Here is a 20911-nt window from a genome sequence, read left to right as displayed (position 1 = left end):
GGAGTCTGGACTTGACGGAAGATTTCTACTGCAGCCTGAGATGCCTAAATACTTCAGACCGGTATCAAGCAGTGAATAACAATGCCCCGCAAGGTTTTGGCAGGAAAGTGGAACTGTCCCTTCAACAGAGTAGATAGAAGAGATCATTGAAACTCAGAAATACAGGCCTCGTCACACTAACACCTGTCTAGTGTCCACCTCTGGACATTGCTATGTGGTATTTGCCACAGGAGTACAGGAAGCCCTTCGGCAGGCAGTTGCTCAACCAGTATGGGACTCGCTCCCTCTGGTCTCCCTCGCATCCACACTTGGTCAAGGTTGTGTTCAGCCCCGTACGGTGAGATGTGAATGGTCTCAGCTGTAACTCAAGTAACTCACTGCAAAATGATGCTTTTTTTAGGTGAACATGACATTTTTCACTAGAGGAATACACAGGCCAGAGGTTTCAAGAGTGTGAGAAAAGACAGCTCAAAGTCTCTGTCCTGACCGAGGAACCCATGGGAGACCCCTGCAAAAATGGCACCTGAATGACTGGTCCACAGCACATCTTGAAAAGGAGCCATAGGAGGCTGTGAGGGCGAGACAATGAGTTAAAGAAGGTTGAATACAGAAGTACACAGAAACGTCTGTTTTGGCTACCTGTTCAGCATGTTCTTAGAACTCGATCTGCAGAGTCCTTCCTTAACCAGAAATTAACAATATCTAACATGACTGGTCATCTGAGGACAGCAAATACCCCGAATGATACCATATTTTTTAAATTCTCTAATTTACCTTTGATTACCATGTATAATTGATACATTACAATAAAGGGTTCCCAAATATGTGGCCTGTGTGGCAAAATTCCAGTCCATTGTATGATTTATACCCATTACAACCATCAAAACCAAACAGCTCCAAGCAGATTTACAGATTGCACTACCCTCACAAGGTCTACCTTCTCTTATTGGCTCAGAAAATTCATCTGGGAGTCTTGATCGTTACCAGTTCCTTGAAATGCCCCTAGATATGTCCTCCAATCTAATGACACCTCAGGCATTTGATCTAATTATAGCCCTGGCATTAGTACTTCCATTGCTCTGCTTTATGTACGTTGCTCGTATGCCTTCAGAACTTTGGAACACTGCTCATTGTGTAAACTCTGGAAGTGACTGAAAACACAATAAAACCACAACTCACACAGGTCTCTTGACTTGATGTTCTTGGCTTGTATGATTCTTACAGAAAGCATGTGGATGGGGCACAACTTCATCTGCAGAGAAAACAAATGCAATTAGTTTTATCAGCTCAGAATACAAAAATTATATGTATTTTGAGTATTTTGTATTTTGCTGTTTGTCTGTTTGAAGTGAGGGGACCTCCCTCCAGTGGAAGTACACCAGGCTTGGATGGTGGCACAAAGGCACACTGGGCTATTTGCTAAGTAGCTTGAGTGAGTGAAGATGGAGAAAGAAAACATGGACTCAGACAATGGTGTGGAAAGTTTTTGTTATTACCGTGAGGTGCCTGTTTTCGTACAACCTGATGTATGGTTTTATGGCCAATTTGTCAAGGGTCCTGTGCTGCAGGTGGGTCAACATCAGGCCTTTGGAAGGCAACACTAGGAGCTCACAGATGCCTGACACCGGGCCAGGACATGGCAGTTACCACCTAGTGCTTTAAACTAGGCCTAAATTCTCATGATGCTCCATGAGGTAGGCCAACCTCACCAAAAGGCACTACTGACTGACTGAATGGACCACAGACCCAGCAGAGACCCTTCAGATGAAGAAAAAAGTGCCCTGCTTTGTAGGTATAATATCACAAAATTAGGTATCTTGAAAACACCTACTTCCCTTCCAGACATGAAATTTATTTCTATCACAGGCAAGCTATCATGGTAACACTTATTTCAAGTTACTTGTTCCTAACGCTAACAAAGAATTAAGCTTCCAAACCCAAGCTGGTCAGGAAGTATTTGTCATTTTTAAACAACATTCCTATAAGCCCGAATAGAGACACATATACAAACATGTGGAAATACTAAAAACACAAAAATATTTCCTTCTTTTTTTAAGAAAATTGGAACATTTAAATTTCTTTTTCATTTTCTTTTGAGTGCTTCATCTATTTTTTTTCATATTACCATGGCTTTCCAGCAATAATAAACAATACAGTCTTGCTACAGCTAATAAATTAAAAGAAGGCCACACCATATTGGAAGTGTGCAGTTAGTTTGAACAGCAGCTTAAACTACACCCTGACTGAAACATCGTATCTATTTGTCTAAATAAGAGTATCCCATTACACCCTAACAGAATAATTTGACAATTTCACTTCAAAAGATAGCACCGTGATTAATTTTCCTGACACTGAAATAATTAACTTTGGAGATAGGAGGAGCTGGAGAAAGAGGAACTTCTCTATAGGAGTCATTTGCTACAGTTAATCTGAAATTCTTTTAAAATGGGGTGGAGACTACTGGACATGTTTATTAGAGATGAGAATAGCCTTCAGTCAGTTTCATTCAGGTTTTTTGAGAAGTAAATTACGCTACATCAAGAGGATACCATTTGAACTCTGAATTAGCACCTTCAAATAAAGGCTTAATATTAAATGTTATGATGTCACTTTTAAAGTTACGCCCTTTTAAAATTCAGATTAATATTCAAGAGTTGCCCTGAGCAGAGGAATCCTATTGTTAAACCTAAAAAATTCACAGATTACTCTGTCTCTTGGCTTCTTAATGGCTGATTGAAACATTTTTTGTATAAAAACTCAAGACATGTTTGTTTGTGTGTGACCAGAATAATTTCCACTATGTTTTCCTCCAATTTGAAACTGACATATTTAAAACCTTCTGAGTTTAATGCATTATGGACGTGTCAAGTCTCAGTTGGGACACTTCCATATTATTCCAGTTGCCCACTGCAAGAATTTGGCTTTAATTTTCCTGTGCAAATAGTTATTTAACATAGAAGTACTAACTGGAACACTCAGCATTCCTAGTGGGTTTCATTAACATGAAATATTGGATTATGTAGCCAATTACAGGGCTGACTGGTTTTAATTAATATGTTAATTCTGTGTTATTTTGTAATCAACTTCCCCCTTGCTCAACAGAAGCCCAAACCATTCTCAGTCTGCCTTCACTGGAGAAACAGATGTTGGTACACAATTTGCTTTGAACCTTTTATGATGGAAATTTTATAATTGCTTACAAAAATGGTGCATCTGCAATTTATCACCAGAGTACTCTCAGTTGTGATAGATGTTTTCATCCGCTCCCTCTGGAGCCAGAGAGCCTCACTCCTCCTCTTTTCCCCTTTCAACTTCCCTTAAACATGTCAACATCTGCCCACTGATGGAAACATCATCAGAGATGACTGTTCAGCTTAGTCCTTGTGTTGTTGCAGGTAAAAGATAAGCAGATTCAGATGGGTAAATATGGCCATAATAAATCCTACGGGCTGTGCAAATCCCCAGGGGAAGCCAGAAGCCATCCTGCCCCCATGACTGCAGTTACACCAGCCTGTGATAACCTTCCAGAATTAGGCTATTTCTTTTTTCCATCAGAAAAAGGCAAAGCTGATTTTCAGCCTGTTGGGGTCTGATTTTGGGGGTCTAAAATAACATCCTTGCCCAAAAGTGCTGGCACTCCAGAACACCCTTCTAGAAAACATAATTGGGGTTAGAGATACCATTTGCTATTTTCATTACATGAAGTGCAACATGTAATTTCACGATTAATGCAAACTGATAAGCACAAACACCATATCCAGACAGCTCTTGACAGTCCTGCAGCTGTACTGGTCTTGCTCTTTTGAGTTCAATTCCTTGGGAGAGCCATAACCATAACGTGCATAGGCAGACAAGAACTAACAAATATACAAAGGGAGCTTTCCCAGAAACACATTATTCTATTTTTGCTGGAAAATTAGTAATGCCACATTGTGGCCAATGACAGAGTGGAGGATTCAGCTACCTGTGTATATTTGCATCCTAGACAGTAACACTCCAGACCAATAAATAGTAGCACGTCCAGCGTCTTTAGCCAGAGCAGGCTAAAAGATGGGGAGGGGGGAAACCAAACCAAAACCCAACCAACCAAAAACCAAACTTCTTTTGGCATGATAGCATTTAACACTAAACTACATTTCTATACTCTCAAAGCAAGTTTTGGTGGAGTCATTTCAGGTCTAAAGTACAGAAAGGCAAATAAACAGGAGAGAAAACTAGCACGGCAGAATTGCCACAACTGTGTCAAACCTTAACAAATTGAAAATTCTCATCTGTTGCTCATTGTTTGTAATAATACACATGTGCTGGCCTACAGTCTGGCTTCCAGAGAACAGTCATTTACCAGTCAGCTTCAGGAGGACACATAATTTTCCTGTTTACAGGCAATTAGTCACTTCAAGGTTTCATCCCAAAAGGACAACTTTTAAGAGTATGAAATCTTCTCAAAGTTCATTAACAATGAGGAGCCTACTGAGACGGTCTTTGGATGGCAGTGAAAGAAGAAAACCTACCAACAGCTCGTATCTTTGATTTCACCCCTTATTGCCCCTCCATGCTGCTACTAGAACACAGCTACCTTCACTTGAAAGTTAGTTTTCTAGGGGGTAGTTTCTGCAGAGCCTGACAACCTGGAAACCTCCTCCAATCACCACCTCTTTTTTCTTTCCTTTAAAAAGACGTCCTTGGTTCATACATGTTGGAAGGCTGATTGAAATCTCAGTATTTTGCTCCCCTGGCGCCAAACCTAAGCAGGTCTCTGAACGAAGTTATCACCATGGGATAACACCAAGTTATATGAAGTTTTATAGGTGGAGTTTGCTCTCTCTCTTTTGACATTCTGTCAACAGCTGTAGGATTTACCACTCAACTTTATCAATATCTTTTAGACATGAATAACGACTTCCTTTCGTGGATTACTTTTTCTTTCTGCAGTTGTGTACTAGAAGCTGTACAATATCTCCTGTACAAGATCTCACACCAAATGTAATCATTTGACATATTCTTACCTAGATACCGAGGATTTGGTTCAACTGCAACTTGGCAATTTACCACAAGAAGGTTAAAGCTATAAACTTATAAACCACAAAAAAGCTTCATGACCAGACTGGTACCAAAGCACTCTCTTCCACATAGATTCATATGGGCTGAATTTATCAGGCCCTCCACCAGTGAGAATACTGCCAGCAATTTGCCTTTTCAACCAGCTGCCTATTTTCATTAAAATTAGAGGAATGCAAAGTTCTGGTGGGAAAAGCAACTGAATGAAGAAATACGCAAAACCAGGAGAGGGGACAGAAGGAGAGAGCATGACCATGAAAGCCTCCTTTTCCTCAGGAATCACAGTTATCCAAAATCTTATCATTGGAAGTCGAACGGTTAGTGAATGAATCTAATTCATCTTACAAAGATTTACAGTAATTTCATGACATCCCTGATGGATTGTTTCAAGAGTCATTATGAGTTTGAGATGCATCCCCTGTTCATATTTTAGCAGTCACCTCTTTACATCTAGGAGTGGGTCCCTCGGGGCATTGATAGAATTTCTGAGTATTTTACCACATAAAATTTATTCCAGAGTTCACAAAATAAAACCACTAAGGAGTAATTACTCTTGTCTGAGCAGAAGAAAAGATCCTGTTATGAATATCAAAAGCATTCCCAGCAAGTCGTAAATTAATACTGTCCACCATTTCTGTGGCAATTTGGTAGCATTTTTTAAACAACAAAAAATCAACTGGGAGACTTTTCGTAGGTCTTCCTAGATAGTTCAAAGTAGTCACACTTTTCTAAACAACTTGCTTTTTTTACTAGAAAAGAAAAGAAAACAACAAATGACAAAACCACTCTGTTCTGATTTTCATATCTATTTACCAATTTACATATACTGAAAAACACGTTTGCCTGGCAGAAATGGCAGAGCTACCTGCAGTGCTGAATAAATCTCCTTCCTTGGGAGCAGAAGCTTTCTGACCTGAAGCTATGCTTGTGCTCTAAGCTTTTGGCAGTGCTGCCTATTCACGAGTGTGTCTACACTCGCGGAATAGCAGTTGCAGCAGTAGGATGAAATGCAACAACTTTTGCTGTAATTGAGACTTTCTAGATAAAATTATACTTAAGCTATCTACTCATCTGTCAGATCCACAAATATCTTATGAGACATGACATTGATATTTAAAATATATAGACAATACTTATATCTAAGATAGATAAATAGCTCTGGATCTAACAGGTAGACAGACACGATACAAATTTCATTCAGCAAGTACATTACATTTACGATTTATATTCTTTGCCCTGAGAACCAAATGTTTGAATATTTTCAATCTAGCATTTGAGCTATCTGTTCAAGTTACTGTCATTTTCCTGAATCTTTAACTTCACCAGCAAATATAACCTCGGCACAAGTATATAAGTATTCTTTTTTCTTAACAATTAATGGTTGTCTGTAAGCCATAGCATGTAACATTGTTTCTCACTATATTTAAAGCCCATGAATTCCCATATTTATTTTATTTTCTGCAAATTGTGACACGGGGTTCGATATATAAAGAACGGTTAGTTGTAAATTATTCACATCTCGCATTTAAGACAACACATCCTTTTTAAATATATACATGAAAAAATAACTCTCAGCCAGTAATTGTGTTGATTTATACCAAAAACTATCAGTTAAAATCTCTGAATGGAACTTACTATTAGAAAATTCGAGTCCAGACACGAAATAGTTCCACTAGAATCACAGATGCCGTAAACATTACATTGAAGATAGATAGCTAAAGCGGCCAAATGGCTCATTACAACTCTCCCCTGCAGCTAAAGTAATATAAATTATGTTTTGTTGCTAGAAAAAAACTGTTGTTTTTTTCAGCTGAAGCGACAACGAACGTGATTCTATGTGTTATCCTGAGAGAAGTGTGCAGTGGGGCTAAAGCACTTTCATTTTACAGTGAAGTAAACTCATCAGGGCCAGCCCTCTCCTCCTTCCCGGCGTTCACTCCAGCGACTGCAACTCACGATAAAAGAAAAGGGCCACATTTTCACCGCCTCTTGGCTGAAGCTCGCTTATGTATTAGTTATTGTGAGGTAAAAGGGGAAAATGGTACATTTGCAAGGTCCAAGGTGACCCCGCCGCATCGCGCCAGCAGCAGTTTGTCTCTGCATCTCAGCAGATGCAAAGAGGAGGGAGTTTGCTCACGAGAAGTGGAGCAGGGAGGTCCCCACAGCAAGGTGCAGGGGCCCCAGCGAAGCGCTGAGCTGCGATTCTCTTACCTTGGCTGGTGGGCTCCCCATGACGGGCAAGATGGCGACAGCAAGAGAAACCTCACTTTGGCTAACAGATCTGTCAGCGGGCAAACACGCTCACGGCTTGTTGTTGCTGCTGGAATAACATGAAGGACACATATAATTTATACAGGCGCTGAGCTCCACCCTCTGCCTCCTCTGTGTGGAGAAGAGTCTGCCTACGTCTGAGAGGGAAAGATCTGCAATGTCAGAGGTGAGAAGAAAGCTGCAAGTTACCACATCTTTGCCTGTCACTTTATTACTTCTCACAATTTGTTACTGAACATGGATTCTGCCATGTTCAGAAAGTCTTCCCTCACTCCCCATCTCTTCCCCCTATCTAGTCAGTAGATGAATTTTCTGAAGCATTTAAGTTCTTCCACAAAATATTCCAGAAAAAAAAAAAAAGCAGGGGATAGACAAATCTCATCTATTACAATTCCTGGTGAGAAACCAACCCACTTCTGAATGTTCTTTTCTACTCTTCCTACAACAGGGACTTGTTTTAATATATTACTGGGAATCTTCCGGCTAACCAGTAAATCAAGTCTCCTTACTCTGAAGTACCTACTGGATGGTTGCCTGGTTGATGCAGAGATGCTGGTGAAATTGAGATAAATATTGGTAGGGAAAGCAAAATCCACATACATCCTGGGCTTTTCCCTTCTACACACTTCTTAAAGGAACATGACAACTTTATATCTCCCAGCTTCCCATCCTATTCCCCCACCAGCTTGCCTATGACAGTGGTGGCTCCTATGGCATCCTCTGGAGATGGCACAGGTATGGCTTTTTCCACCTTTCCCATGCCTACTGTGGACTGAGGACAGACAACTTTACAGAACATTGCTCCAGGCAATCTGTTCTGGCTGTACCTTAATCCAGACTTGCAATTTCACGTTGGATGTCGTGCAGACCCAGAACTGGAAAAGGTCTGGATGCCACCATAAATTTGCAGTAAAATATGTCCTCACCGGAGGGCAGTAATATCAGACCAATCAAACAGTAGACACCTTACACTGATGGAAAAGGAGAGTGTCCAGAGTCAATTTTCATCAAATAGTAGTTTTGAGTTTGGCTTTTAGCAAGAGAAGAAAAGAAAAAAGAAATGTAACCACAGTAATTGTTTAGGAAAATAGGTTTACTTGAAACCTTTGGCTTTAGACTTTTCCTGAAACTCAGATGCACAGTGCTTTAAACCACTTTTTAAAGCATTTTCCACAAAATAAAACCCTTCACCAATTGAAAACCAGTTCTAACCAGATGCTCCTGGGCTTATAAAAGTGACAACCAGCTGCTCAAACTGACATTTCCCATTGCTAGCTGGCAATGCAGCCACCACGCTGGCAGTGAGGACTGGGTGGACGCAGGTGTACCCACTCAGCAGGGTGAGGACGTGAGGGCTTAGTTAGGTTGCTGTTCTTTGAAAGACCAAAAAGAAAGATACCTTAAGTAAAGGTCTGCTGTGTATATGCAGCAAATCAAAGGGCAGCTACAAAACTCCCAGAAAAATAAGCCAAACTGATCAGAAAGCAATCTGGGGTTCGGGGCAATTAACCTACAAATCCTCCTGCAGTAACTTGGTTTTGACAGATTCACTTGGGCATTTTCAAAGGAGCAGTGAAGACTGTGCTGCATGCATTCTTCTCCATGCTTCCTTCAACACAGAAGTCTGTAGCATCCCAATTCCGGAGATAAGAAAAAAAAGCAGAGAAAAGGGGGAAAAAAGCTCTTATTCAGAGTGGAGTTTCGGTTTTCCTCCTTTATATTGCTGTTGCAGCTTTGATCATAGGTTCTGGTGCTGTAGTGAACGGAGAGACCGAAATAGCAGGCTGAAAAATTTACCTCCTAAAGAGAAGGCAAATGGAAAAACAGCCAGAGAAAAAATGAACTCCACTCAAAGAGGGGTATGTCTGCCTGGAAACAGAGCAACACATTAAAAACAGAACAGCTGCAGAAGGGAGACCCAGGTCTTAATGGAACAGGAAAGAAGAAATTCCACAAAATATTCCAGTTCAAATCAAGAAGAATGTCTTCAAATCAAGGTGCAAATGTTATTCTGGAGACCTATGGAACTAATTTTTCCAACAGCTCCTCCAAGAAGTTAATGTTTCCAGTAAAACAGCATGGCCAAAATACATAAAACATTTTGTGTTGGTTGTCAACAAGTACACTGACATGTATCACGTTCATTTCCTCCTGGACATGGGGGAGATGGGCTACGTGATGTCAGGCTGTGCTACAGACACAAAAAATGTACAGTATGGGGAAATTAAGACAAAGAAAGTCAATTGCACAATGAAAGAAAGACAAAACTTAAAGGCTAAAACTAAAGCAAAGAGGGCACAACACAATGCATTAGCAAACTAGTCAAATAATAGGCAATATCTTCAAAGGGGTAGAGAAAGTCCTCCCCTTGTTATATGGAGGACATAGTCATGCCAGGCTCACATTAGTGGAGTTCTTAAATTCAGAAAACGTTAACACAGTATCTATGGTTTCACTTTGTAAAAGGCTGTTCAGGAAACAAAGAGAAAATTGTTTCTAGAAAGATTTTAGGGGTTAATTAAGCTGGTCTCATTCCACATTGATGACTGAATCTTATTTCTTTTCTGAATTAATATTAAGAAAGTACTTGGAAAGAAGCTAAAAGGGGGAAGAAAAAAGAGATAAAAAGGCTATCGAATTACACTGAGGTTGAATTGCTTCATACCCTACCTGTTGGCACTCAGATAACGCACACAAGAGAGTATGGAAAACAGAATCAGAACGGAAGGAATGCAAGCCCGTGCTGTTCCCAGTATGCAAGAAATAAAAGTTAATTAATACACTGTTCAGCTTCCTTCAACTTACCCCATGGGCTGCTCACTAACGGCCCCTTGCAAGAAGCTGCTCAAGAGTCACAGCTGAGCTGCCAGAAATCAAGCAATAGAGTGGTAGCAACTCTACATCGCCGTGATTTGGACCATCCTACTGCTGGCATAAACTTAAAAGCTAACTGGGACAAATCTGGTAGCAACTCTACATCGCCGTGATTTGGACCATCCTACTGCTGGCATAAACTTAAAAGCTAACAGTACAAAAGGTACTGAAGAGTCAGTTAGTGGAGTCCATTATATACCCCAGCAATGGCAACAGCACAGCAAAATTTCATACAAAAATGTCTCAGCTCTGGTGTACAAAAAAATGTGCTCAGTGAAGCACTGTCTCCACAGTCCTTCCATGCTTGATCCTACCAGCTTCACAAGCAAGAATGATAACTACTGAAACACCCTCCTATAAACATGAATTTCTTATGATTTTTTTTGAGAACATTGGTTTATTGATCCTGTGAAAAGTGTTAAGTAGAGATAAGTGATGGATCTTCCTCGGGCTAGCTGCAGCCACACCTGTTAAGTAGAGATAAGTGATGGATCTTCCTAGGAGTAGCTGCAGTAAGGAGTAGCTGCACTATTAGTAAGATGGAGGTGGAAGACCATAAGGCTTTGTGGAGACTTCTTGTGCCAGACAGTGACAAGGAAAAATAACAGCTGTTTTCTCCTTGTCTCGTAAATCAGCTCATACCTTGTTCACCTCAGTGGCTACATTAGAAAAATTATTAGAAAAAAGCTGAGAAAATAATGGTCTATAGCCAAATTCAAACAAAAAAAGTTCTCAAAATGTTCTCAGAAATTGAGGAAAGAAGTCGCATTTTTCCCTAGCTCATCAAATTAATTTTTTTCAGACCTGGGTGATTTGACCACTGTAAAAAAATAATAATTAAAAAAACACTTTATTAAAATATATCTCCATTCTTCAATTCAACAATGCCATGGGAAACTAGAAGCTATAAAGCAAAGCTTAAGAAACATCAGATTTTGGGACCTTTCAAAATGGAAACATTTAATTTTGAAATAAAAGCTTTCTAATTTTTCACTGTTTCCCCTCTGCCCCATTCTTTGGGGGCACACAGCTAATTTGAAATTTTTTGTAGATCTTTGAATGCTTTCCAGACGATCATTTTCAGCTCACCTGATGTTAATTAGAACAAAATACCAAGTTGTCTATCTGAGTAGCAGTCAGGTGATAGCAGTGTTTGTAAACAAACTGTCCTTCTGGCTATCAAGATCTAAAGCTGTTTCAGAAAAGTAAAAGGTGCCGTATCCTCTTACCTATCTCCTGAACCACTGCAATATTGAATAAAGATACCATACAGTAAAGCCGGTATCACTGGCTCTTTTTCCTGGCCAGAGTAGGAAAGCTACTAATTTCCTTGGATACTTGGCAGGTGTGGTTGTAAATATGGCAAGATAGTGATCTTTGCAGCTTCAAGATGGGAGGAAGCTGCTTATTACTTGCCTGGGGTATCTGAGGACTGGACTGCTATCTTTCCAAGACACGTCAATGTAAAGCCACACGTTGAAACCCACTGCGTTTATGCTTAGAAATTGTTCTTTTATTTTAAACCAAGTGATTGCAGAGCATCTAATTGAAATAATTGAGTAAGGTATTTCAATGTCATTCCACTCAAGCCAGTTTCTGAGACCTTTATCTTCAGATCTTATTCAAATAGTCTGACACTGATGTCAGTATGAAATTGCTTGAGTAAAGACCTCAGAAGAGTTAGGTAAGTATTACACTTCACCACCTGGCTGACAGGAAGACTTGACTTATGATTATGGTATTTAGCTTCAAATTATTAAGAGAAGGGTTTCTTTCCTAGCTGCCACCAACCTCTTGTCTTTTTAATAGTCACTTTTTTAGAATCAAGAGAGTAAATTTTGCTTTCTGCTGTTGCTTTTCACTCTCTATGACTTTAAGTTCTTTCGGACAAGGGATACTAAGGAAATGTTTGCTACTAAATGTTATTATACCAGGCAAGAGTAATTAAAAAACAAAGGTTACTGTGATTGTATGACACACATAGCAGTATAGTTTCTAACTGTGTTGCTGTGTCAAATCCTCTTTCATCCCTCTATGTGATTTCATTCAAGGTTCTACCTTTACCTGAGCACAGCCCTTAGATGTTGGCCCAGAAAGGGATAAAAGATATACAAGGATTTATTTCAAATAATATGCAAGTCATTAGGGGTTCAATTAATGAATTTCTGGTAGTAACTTATCCTCTAAGTAGCCCTCCAAAATTAGCAAGACTAAAGACAGTAGCAGGTATCCTTACCATGTTATTCCGTAGGTTAGTATAGTTAATGGGCAAGCCTTTTAAATAAAGCTAGCAACTTAACCTATGTCCTAGCTCAACTAATCTGGAAGATTTTAGTGAAAAGCAAATGTAAGAAAACCACTCATCTCGGCATACAGACAGGGCAAAGAAATACAGAAACAGCCAATTCAGGGTGAACTGAATACATCCAAGTACATCACCAGTCGCTTTGGAAACAGCCATAAGGTATGCCTTTGTAACAGGCACACTGATCACAAAGAAGTGAATTACTGGCACAGAATCCTTTGCAAATACCTGAAAGACTCAAGTCTTAAAAATATCTGAAGGTGAATTTTCATGTTACAGCAATACTCATCTAAGAGCCAGTTGTCACTAAAACAGAAGGTCTTGCTCCCATCCCAATCCCAAACTCGGAGAGTTCTTCCCCTACCCCCCCAGTATTGGCTCTGGCACTCCTCTGGCCAAGTGCTGAGCTCATTTGAGGAGCTGAAGGAACAGAAAATGATTCTCCCTTTCTCCGATGAATTTCCAGGACTGCCCTTCTTTAGTGGCATGTGCCTATTATCTCAGCTTACTAGAACGTACAAACTCGCCTTGAGTTCAGTAGTGGGAATCTGACCATGGGCAAATAGCACTGTCCATAAGAGATGCCTAAAGCATCAAGATTCATAGGGAGAGGAGTGCTAGAGATGGAAAAGACATCAGACAATTCAGTGCACATTCCTGTGAGTGGTCAGTACAATTCATTGACCCCAGTCCTAGAAAGTCATGAGACTTTTCACTACCTCTTTGTATGGTTCTTCTAAGGTTACTCCAAGGTTGTCAAAATTGAAAACTGTATTTTTCCCTTCCTTCACTTATGTTCATCATTGTACCCTTTTTTTTTTTTTTTAAATATAAAATCTCTAGACATCAACCAAGCTACGGGAACAATTTAAAACAGAATAACCAGAGTTTGACTTAGCCATTAGAGCTATTATGAGTTATGAGCCTTGCTAGCTTATGTATAGCAATTAAGAACCCTGTGACTCACTTCTGGTGGATCACAACTTCTGAGAGCAGAAGACTACTTCATGAAGACCTCATGAGCTCTATATAGAGCTAGGGGGGTTTTAATACAAAAGCTCCTTCTGCATTCATACTTATCTGTATAGAAAATATTTCTGATGAGAAAAAATTCTTGTCTAGGTATGTGTCTGTTCTTCTAGTCCATTTGTAGCATTCTTGTGACAAAAAGAAGTCAGAAGTTTCCCTGATAGCGTAACTGGGAACTCGCCTTGCTGAGAGCACTCTCAGCTTTATTCCAGCAGTATGGAATCAGCTTTCTGTCACCCACTCCCCTTAAACCAGTGTAGAAGGCAGACAAGTGTGACCAGAGGGCCTTGAAACGCTCTTGAGTGTCTCAGTCTCAAGAAAAACTACTCTAACCTGGGCCAAGGCAGAGTCATGCATGGAGCCTGATACTATCTCTGAATATCTCTATGTATGCATATTAGGTCTATTTCAATCATTCTGTTTCAGCGGCACATGAAACACAAAGCTTGACTGCAATTTTAACTGCTTTCTTTCTAGTAGAAAACTGATTTTTCACATGTGTAGATCTTTTTTAATCTCTCGATTCACACAATACTTTGGGACTTCCAAAGCTCCTAATATTTTTGTACAATGCTTCTTGAAACCTGAGAGCCTGGAATAGAAACTCATATCAAAGCCAACATAAATTTATAGCCTTCAGCATCTCAATGTACTAGGGTGTTCCTAACCTTAGGCCTCCAACATTCACTGTTTATGTGGCAAGTGAGACATGATACGGCCAAGAAGCCAGAAACTTTCCATGAGGCATCGAGTCTGTTCAGAGCAGAACATTAAAATAAGCTACCTACACTGCCTCCTGTGCCAGAGGATCCAGATTGATGTGCCAAAGGTCCAAAATTAGGTCTCCTGGTCCTAGCCAGGGAGAGTCCAAGCTGGAGGAGATGCACTCACTCAGAGACTCTAGCTTCCAGGGGTAGAGATCTGATGGAAGACTAGATTTCAGATGGTGACCTCTCCCATAAATACCTCCAGGAATCAAGCCTCACCCACAGCCTGCCAAAGCAGCGGAGCTCAAACCAGTAATGGTGCCTCCTCTGCAACACGCGCAATTTGTAGTCTGCAATCTCTCCCTATACAACAGATACATTGCAAAGTGGCAGAGCCCCTCGCCTTGTATAATTAAAATCCACTAATTGTTGGTCTTCCCTGCTGTGTACTCACACACATACTGAATGCATTTGTCAGCCAAGTACAAGCAAGCAAGCCGTGAACCGCAACAAGGCAAAACGTCCCGTGACTCGCCTGCACCAGTGCTGGGAACTGGAATGTTCATCCCACAGAGGAAATTGTGTTGGCACACCTCCCCTCACCCTTCCCCAGAAGGTTTCACTCACATCTATAAGAAAGATTTTGAAACATTTCTGGGCTGATGCATCAGTTCAGATGCCAGGACCCAGCCTACATAGCTGTTTTGCTACCACATGGGTGGCTAGGCAGTCACCTGGGCAGGCTAGCAGTTTCAAAGCTAAGAGATCTTGGAAGCTGGAAGCAAAGGAATTGGCAGCAAAGGAATTGGCCAACAGCTGAAGGACATCTAATGGGCAGCTGATTCAACTGCTGACCAGCCTGGGGGCAGCCCCTGGTAACTGGGAGAAGCCAGGAGTGTCATTGGCATCACAGAATGGTGGGCAACCAGTGGAACAGGCCAGGTGGGTCCACAAGGTTTACGACAGCATGACAATTTTCCAAGCAGGTTTCCATGAAGCTGGAGAACCAGCCAACCCAGCAATACAGAATCCAATCAACATTTTCAAAAGGAGAAGTATTGCATCAGAAAACTTATGATCAGCTCTATTTATCAGATATCATTTCCTCATGTATGCTAAAACTGTGAATGGGAAGTACCTGACTGTTGTTAACACACCTCATATTTCTTCCTCCTCCTCAGACTTGGTACACAAACAGCTGACAACATGGACAGATATGTGGAGCACAGAATGCCTTGTGCAACAGCCGCATGCTCTTGCTTACAGGAAAAGAGGAGAGAGGAAATAAGAATTAAAATGCTAATGCACCCCCTGCTCCCTTTGAATACTCATCTCTGTCATAAATTCTCTGCGCATCTTAGGCAAGTTAGGGAACAACCTGTAGAGTGAAATGAAAGTAGCAACAGCCTGTTCACCTGAGACCTAGGAAACTGGAACAACTCAAAGGAAAAAAGAACTAGAAATGCAAAGAAACATTTTCTTGGTTCTATTGTTACAGAATATTACTGGCTCTTCTTCCAAATAATCACAATTTGAAAACATCCCTTTTAGACACCTTCCATTTATGCACCCAAACATTGCATACTGACACTTTCGATGTTCAGAGAAATTTAGTGTATTTCCCACTAAGTGTCTACATCATGGAAGACATCCTTTTACACATGGTCCAGAGAGCACCGAAACGTCCAGCAGCCATAGCATGGGTCAGAAATGTGTCTCACCCTCTGAATTCATACTTGAAGACTTGCTCCACATAGGCCATTGTCTAGCCTTATGTGCGTCTGAATCAAATTAAATGAATGGTTGTATTACATTATTACAGATGCAGCTAAATGCTGCTCACTTGTCCCCAGCAAAACATCCTTCAACTCTGCGGGGAAGAACCTGGGAGTCAGAAAGTTAATTAATGGTTTCACTTGGCACCAGGGACAGCCTGTAAGAAGTAGTGAGCAGGGCAGCTTAATTTTCATTCAATACACTCATTTACTAGGAAGTCTACATTAATAACTTCAACAGAATATATTACAGTATCCATTGCAAAACCAAGAAAAAAAAAAGATATTGTAAAGCTACTTGATGCTTTCCTAATGGGAACAGATCTTAATAGCTGTCTACTAACAACTCCTTTTATTCCTAACATCTTGAAAGAAGAACTGTACAGATGAACCCATGCCAATCCATTTCAGCCTCTAGAGACAGGAACACCTATTTGATTTCTTAATTCTAGTTCTGGTTGTGATCATTCAAGCTTCACTTCCTTCCTTTTGACAAATGCAGTCATCACCATTATGTGGTCTGTCTGTGTCAGAACAATGTCTAACACAAAACAAACTGACAACAGAGCACCTCAGGGTTTTTACTGCAACGTGGGTAGTGCCAAGCACGAGTGAAATCCTCATCTCTTACACTACTACTTCCTGTCCCTCACCACCCCATTACTGAGGGGAGCCAGTCAAAATTCAGCCAGTCAGAAAACAACATACAGTAACATTCTGCAAGTTCAACGTTGTCTGTTTGCTGCTGGAAAAAGATGTGCTGAGAAGATATGGAGACATCTTCCTGATCTGCAGGTACTGGTAACTGACTAGTAGGTTTTGTGGTTAGACAATACCAGCTCTTCTGCATTTAATAGTTATCTCATGCATTTAAAAAGTCAAAAGCTTTGATCCTCTCAGACACTCACACATGTTCCTCTCAGGAATAGTCTAACCGATATTAACAGGGTAATTCACAGTTAAAGTGCCACCTCAGGTGCACAAGTGTTTGATGAACTGGAGCACAACCAAACAACAGACAAAGAAATACGCACAAAACATTAGCCCTGTCTACCCTCTCTCTCCCCACAAAGACCAAACACACCACATTTTATTCATAGGCTTAATTATTGTTGAACTCCTGTGCTTATACTTCTGTTTTCTGATTTGTGTTGGTGTTTGTGTTGGTGTTCATATAACCTATTTAGATTGCAGGGTTTTTTCTGAGCAAGGTCTACAGCTTATCTGGGAACTTTTATCTCTTTTCACAAAATGGGGTTCACTTCTCTGTAGACTTTCCGCAATGCCCAAGTGCCATAAATAACAATAAACTCTACTTCTGAACATTGAAACCTGTGTTATAGCTAAACTATGTATTTTCCCTCCTACACCTTCCTTTCACATTGTGACCCCTGACTTTTCTCAGCCTCCACACCACATTTCCCTCCCACGTGATAGCTAAATTTAAATCAAGACTGGATGATTGTCTTTTATGTGTAGCTCAATCAGACATTAGGAACTTGATTCAAGAATTACTGAGAAAAATGCATGCATTGTGTAGGCCAGGTTAAATACCCATAACTGGCTTTAGCTTTAAATATATCTTTTTTACCATGCATCAAGCTTTTCTTTACATCTCAAACATGTACTAGGAGCCTGTAGTTGACTAATATCCATAGGCAGTGGTGTCTATGTGCTTTATAAAAAAGGTTCACATGGAGAGACAAACTGTTCCCATTATTTCAAGGAGGCTCACTCTGTAATAGTGTTAGAAATGAAACACCCTTGGCACTGATACATAGTGTACCTCTTCCAACAAATCCGGAGTAGCAGAGCTTCCCAGAAAATACATTGCACAGGACAACATATAAAAACTCTCTCAGAAGGAGCCTTGGTTCCAGGGCCTGGGGTTCATAAAACCACAAGGGGAGGAAGCACACCCTTCCCCTTCTTTACACCTTTCTTGCCTGAGAAAACATTTTGAAGGCAGTTCCTGGAGACAAATCTCAAGGGATTTCCTCAGCCAATTTCCATTTCTTATTCGTGTTCCTATAGTAGAGGCACCAGCCCTTCATTTGCATCTCATCTGTGTCAGTGGGTTTCAGTCTTTCCTGTTTATAGTTTATATACCATCATGGCAGCAGAGCCATTAGGGTAATTATAGTTATGACAGAGCTCCCTTGCACACTACCAAGAGACATTTTGTGTCTAGAAAATGAGGACAGCAATTTCCAAGATCTGTGGAACAAGGACAAATTGTTTTGGCAACATGCCTGATTTACTCCCGAGTTTGCCTGTACTACCTTCTCCTACAGCAGACCCCACCTGCTTTTCTGCATTACTGTTCAACGCTACTTTCTGCTTTGGGCTTTTCTTCCCCCAGGATAAACCCCATCATGTTTTACCCTCTGCAGAAGATCCCGCCACCACCAGCACAGAGGCCAATGGAGAATTCTTCCAGTTAAATTAATTACAGAAGCAAAGGTGAGGAGGACAGGAGAGGGAGGAATCTTAGGCCAAAATCATAATCAAGTAAGCGTTCCTAAATAAACATCATTGAACATACTTCTAAGTGGTTGCCATGCTTTGTAGACCTGGTAACTCTAAATATGACTTGACCGTGCACTTAAATTGAAGATATGGCCATCAAAACAGACATATTACAACTGAACTCCTGGCCCAAACAAAATCAGTAGCAAAACTATCACTAAGAAACACGCATCTTAAAACAGCACGATCACTCTCAGCAGCTATGCCAGAGAGTAGGCTTCATACACAGCAGAGCAGCTGACTCAGGAAAAGCATTGCAACTCCCTAATGTCCTAGCAATCAAAACAAAGCACCCTGCACTCGACACGGGTGGTAAGTCCCTGCCAGACATTTATCCTGTCTAGAAAATCTTAATCAAACCTACGCAGGCTACCAGGAGGTTAGCATAAGGCCTGCTGCTCTAGGCTCACCTACCATTTTACAGAAGAAAGAGTGCACACCAACACTTATTACTGCATGAGATTTTGCAATCTTTCGATATGCCCCGAGCCAGATAGCATCTTCTTGGCGCAGGCTCATACTGTATCTGTACACAACTGTTTCTCTCAGTGTTGCTATAGCTGTACATTATGAAACTCCTTAAACACCCAATACATCAGCTTTTGGCACAGCTCTCTGGAGCAGGTGTGTTGTGCAAAGCGTTCTTCAGGACTAGCAGGGATTAAATGGCATTTTGTGGGCCCCAGAGCTGGAGTTTGTATTGCTCTGAGCTCCATAAGGCCAAGTTTCCTCTGCTCAGCAGAGCCAAAGGATGTTGTGCATTCAGATATATATAGATATAGATATAGATATATATATATATATACACACAGGAGGAGAAGAGCAGGACTATGACTAAAGTGTAGGATAAGTCCAGAACCACTGAATTTTTAAATCTCTGACTTGCAACAATTTAAGATAAAGCTTTCCATATAATCATAGAATCATAGAATTGCCCAGGCTGGAAGGGACCTCCAAAGGTCATCTAGTCCGACCTCCCCGCAGTCAGCAGGGACACCTCCAACTAGACCAGGTTGCCCAGGGCCTCATCGAGCCTCACCTTGAATATCTCCAGGGATGGGGCCTCAACCACCTCCCTGGGCATGCTCCCAAATGCATACATCTGGAGAACAAGCACTTCTGGGTTAAGAACATTTCTGATGTATTCCAGCCAGGTAAAAGAAGCTGGGAAACAGATGCTTTGTGCAAAATACCTTCCTAAAACATTCCTACAGCGAAGCTTCCATGACCTTGCCAGTTTTGCTGAAGCATCTCCTTAGATAATGCCACATGGTGGGATACTTTGAAAACTTGGAATTGCTATAGGCTTAATCGCTAGAGGTTTTGCTGCCTTAAGACACAGTGACACCATGTGGCCAATTCCTTAGCCCAGAAAGGACATGCTAATAGAAATGGCAGTGTACAAATTTCTCATTTTTATTTTGCTTAATTAAATTTAGCTTAGGGATGCTCAGATGCTATATTGACTGGTGAGAGTAAACTCTGATAGAACAATTGTCATCTGAATAGGTACAAAACCAAAGCCAATAAGCAACTGGGTTTTCAGCATATGTTCAAAAGTCTAATGTTTGCAAAAGCGTCCTCTGAAAACATACCTGTAAGTTCAGCAAGTAAATACCCATAAGCACAGTTTGCACATGTGCCAAAATATCATATTCACTTTGAAGATGCAAGCAAACGGTAGAACTATGATTCTACATTCTTCTCAAAAAAGTGCACCTGGAAGGTGGACTTAACTAAAAACTGCAATTAATTTTGAAAATTGACAGCTTTTTGCCTTGCTCTCATGGCTTGATTTCCTTCCAAATATATGCAGATACCTCCATTTATTTTTACAGACATTCCTGAGGAAAGCATTTAAATTTGCAAGTGGGAATATTGCTGCTAGAAATGTTCTCAGTGGCTGTTATCACTCTGCATTATATAATATGGTGAGTGATGTGGTGAATCATCTCTCCCCAGCACAGTTCTTTTCTCCCAAAGCACGTACTGCACACTGGAAAGGTACAGCTCATGAAGAATGGTAAGAATGGGGGGATTTCTTTGAATGAGAGAGACAGAGACAGGCAGGAAAACAGGCAGATGAAAACTGAATACAGATTACTTACATATCCCTCAAACAGAAAGAGAATAATACATTAAAACAAGCTCTTCACAGAGAATATATTCACTCAGCACCACTATAAAAAAATCAATGTTCAGTAAGAAATGCTTATTTTGAGAAGACCTTGCTCTCAAGAGCAGAAAGGCAGAGGAAATATAACTAACATGACTTCCAGTTGCATCAGCTTTGCTAAGTCAATGTTCCATAAATGTTGCTTTCTTTTATTGATTAGTCAGATAACATGCTGGTGTCATTTTTT

The 20911-nt window shown here is 40.6% G+C and overlaps 1 protein-coding gene across 1 annotated transcript in view; it reads right to left on the bottom strand.

Annotated features, from left to right (window-relative positions):
- Window positions 1-7325, bottom strand: part of LOC106892794 (cytosolic phospholipase A2 beta-like) — a 33412-nt gene extending 26087 nt beyond the window's left edge. The window contains exons 1-2 of the mRNA XM_014950301.1: window positions 7270-7325; window positions 1180-1252 (exon numbers count right to left, since the gene is read on the bottom strand). Coding sequence (XP_014805787.1) covers window positions 1180-1252; window positions 7270-7290 — 94 coding nt within the window. The 5' untranslated portion in view covers window positions 7291-7325. The remainder of the gene's footprint in view (window positions 1-1179; window positions 1253-7269) is intronic.
- Window positions 7326-20911: the final 13586 nt, after the last annotated feature.

Source organism: Calidris pugnax, unplaced genomic scaffold (genome assembly GCF_001431845.1).
Source record: "Calidris pugnax isolate Ruff unplaced genomic scaffold, ASM143184v1 scaffold68, whole genome shotgun sequence".
Taxonomy (NCBI): domain Eukaryota; kingdom Metazoa; phylum Chordata; class Aves; order Charadriiformes; family Scolopacidae; genus Calidris; species Calidris pugnax.
The sequence above is the reverse complement of the archived record's forward strand: the minus strand, read 5'-3'. Positions and strand labels throughout refer to the sequence as shown.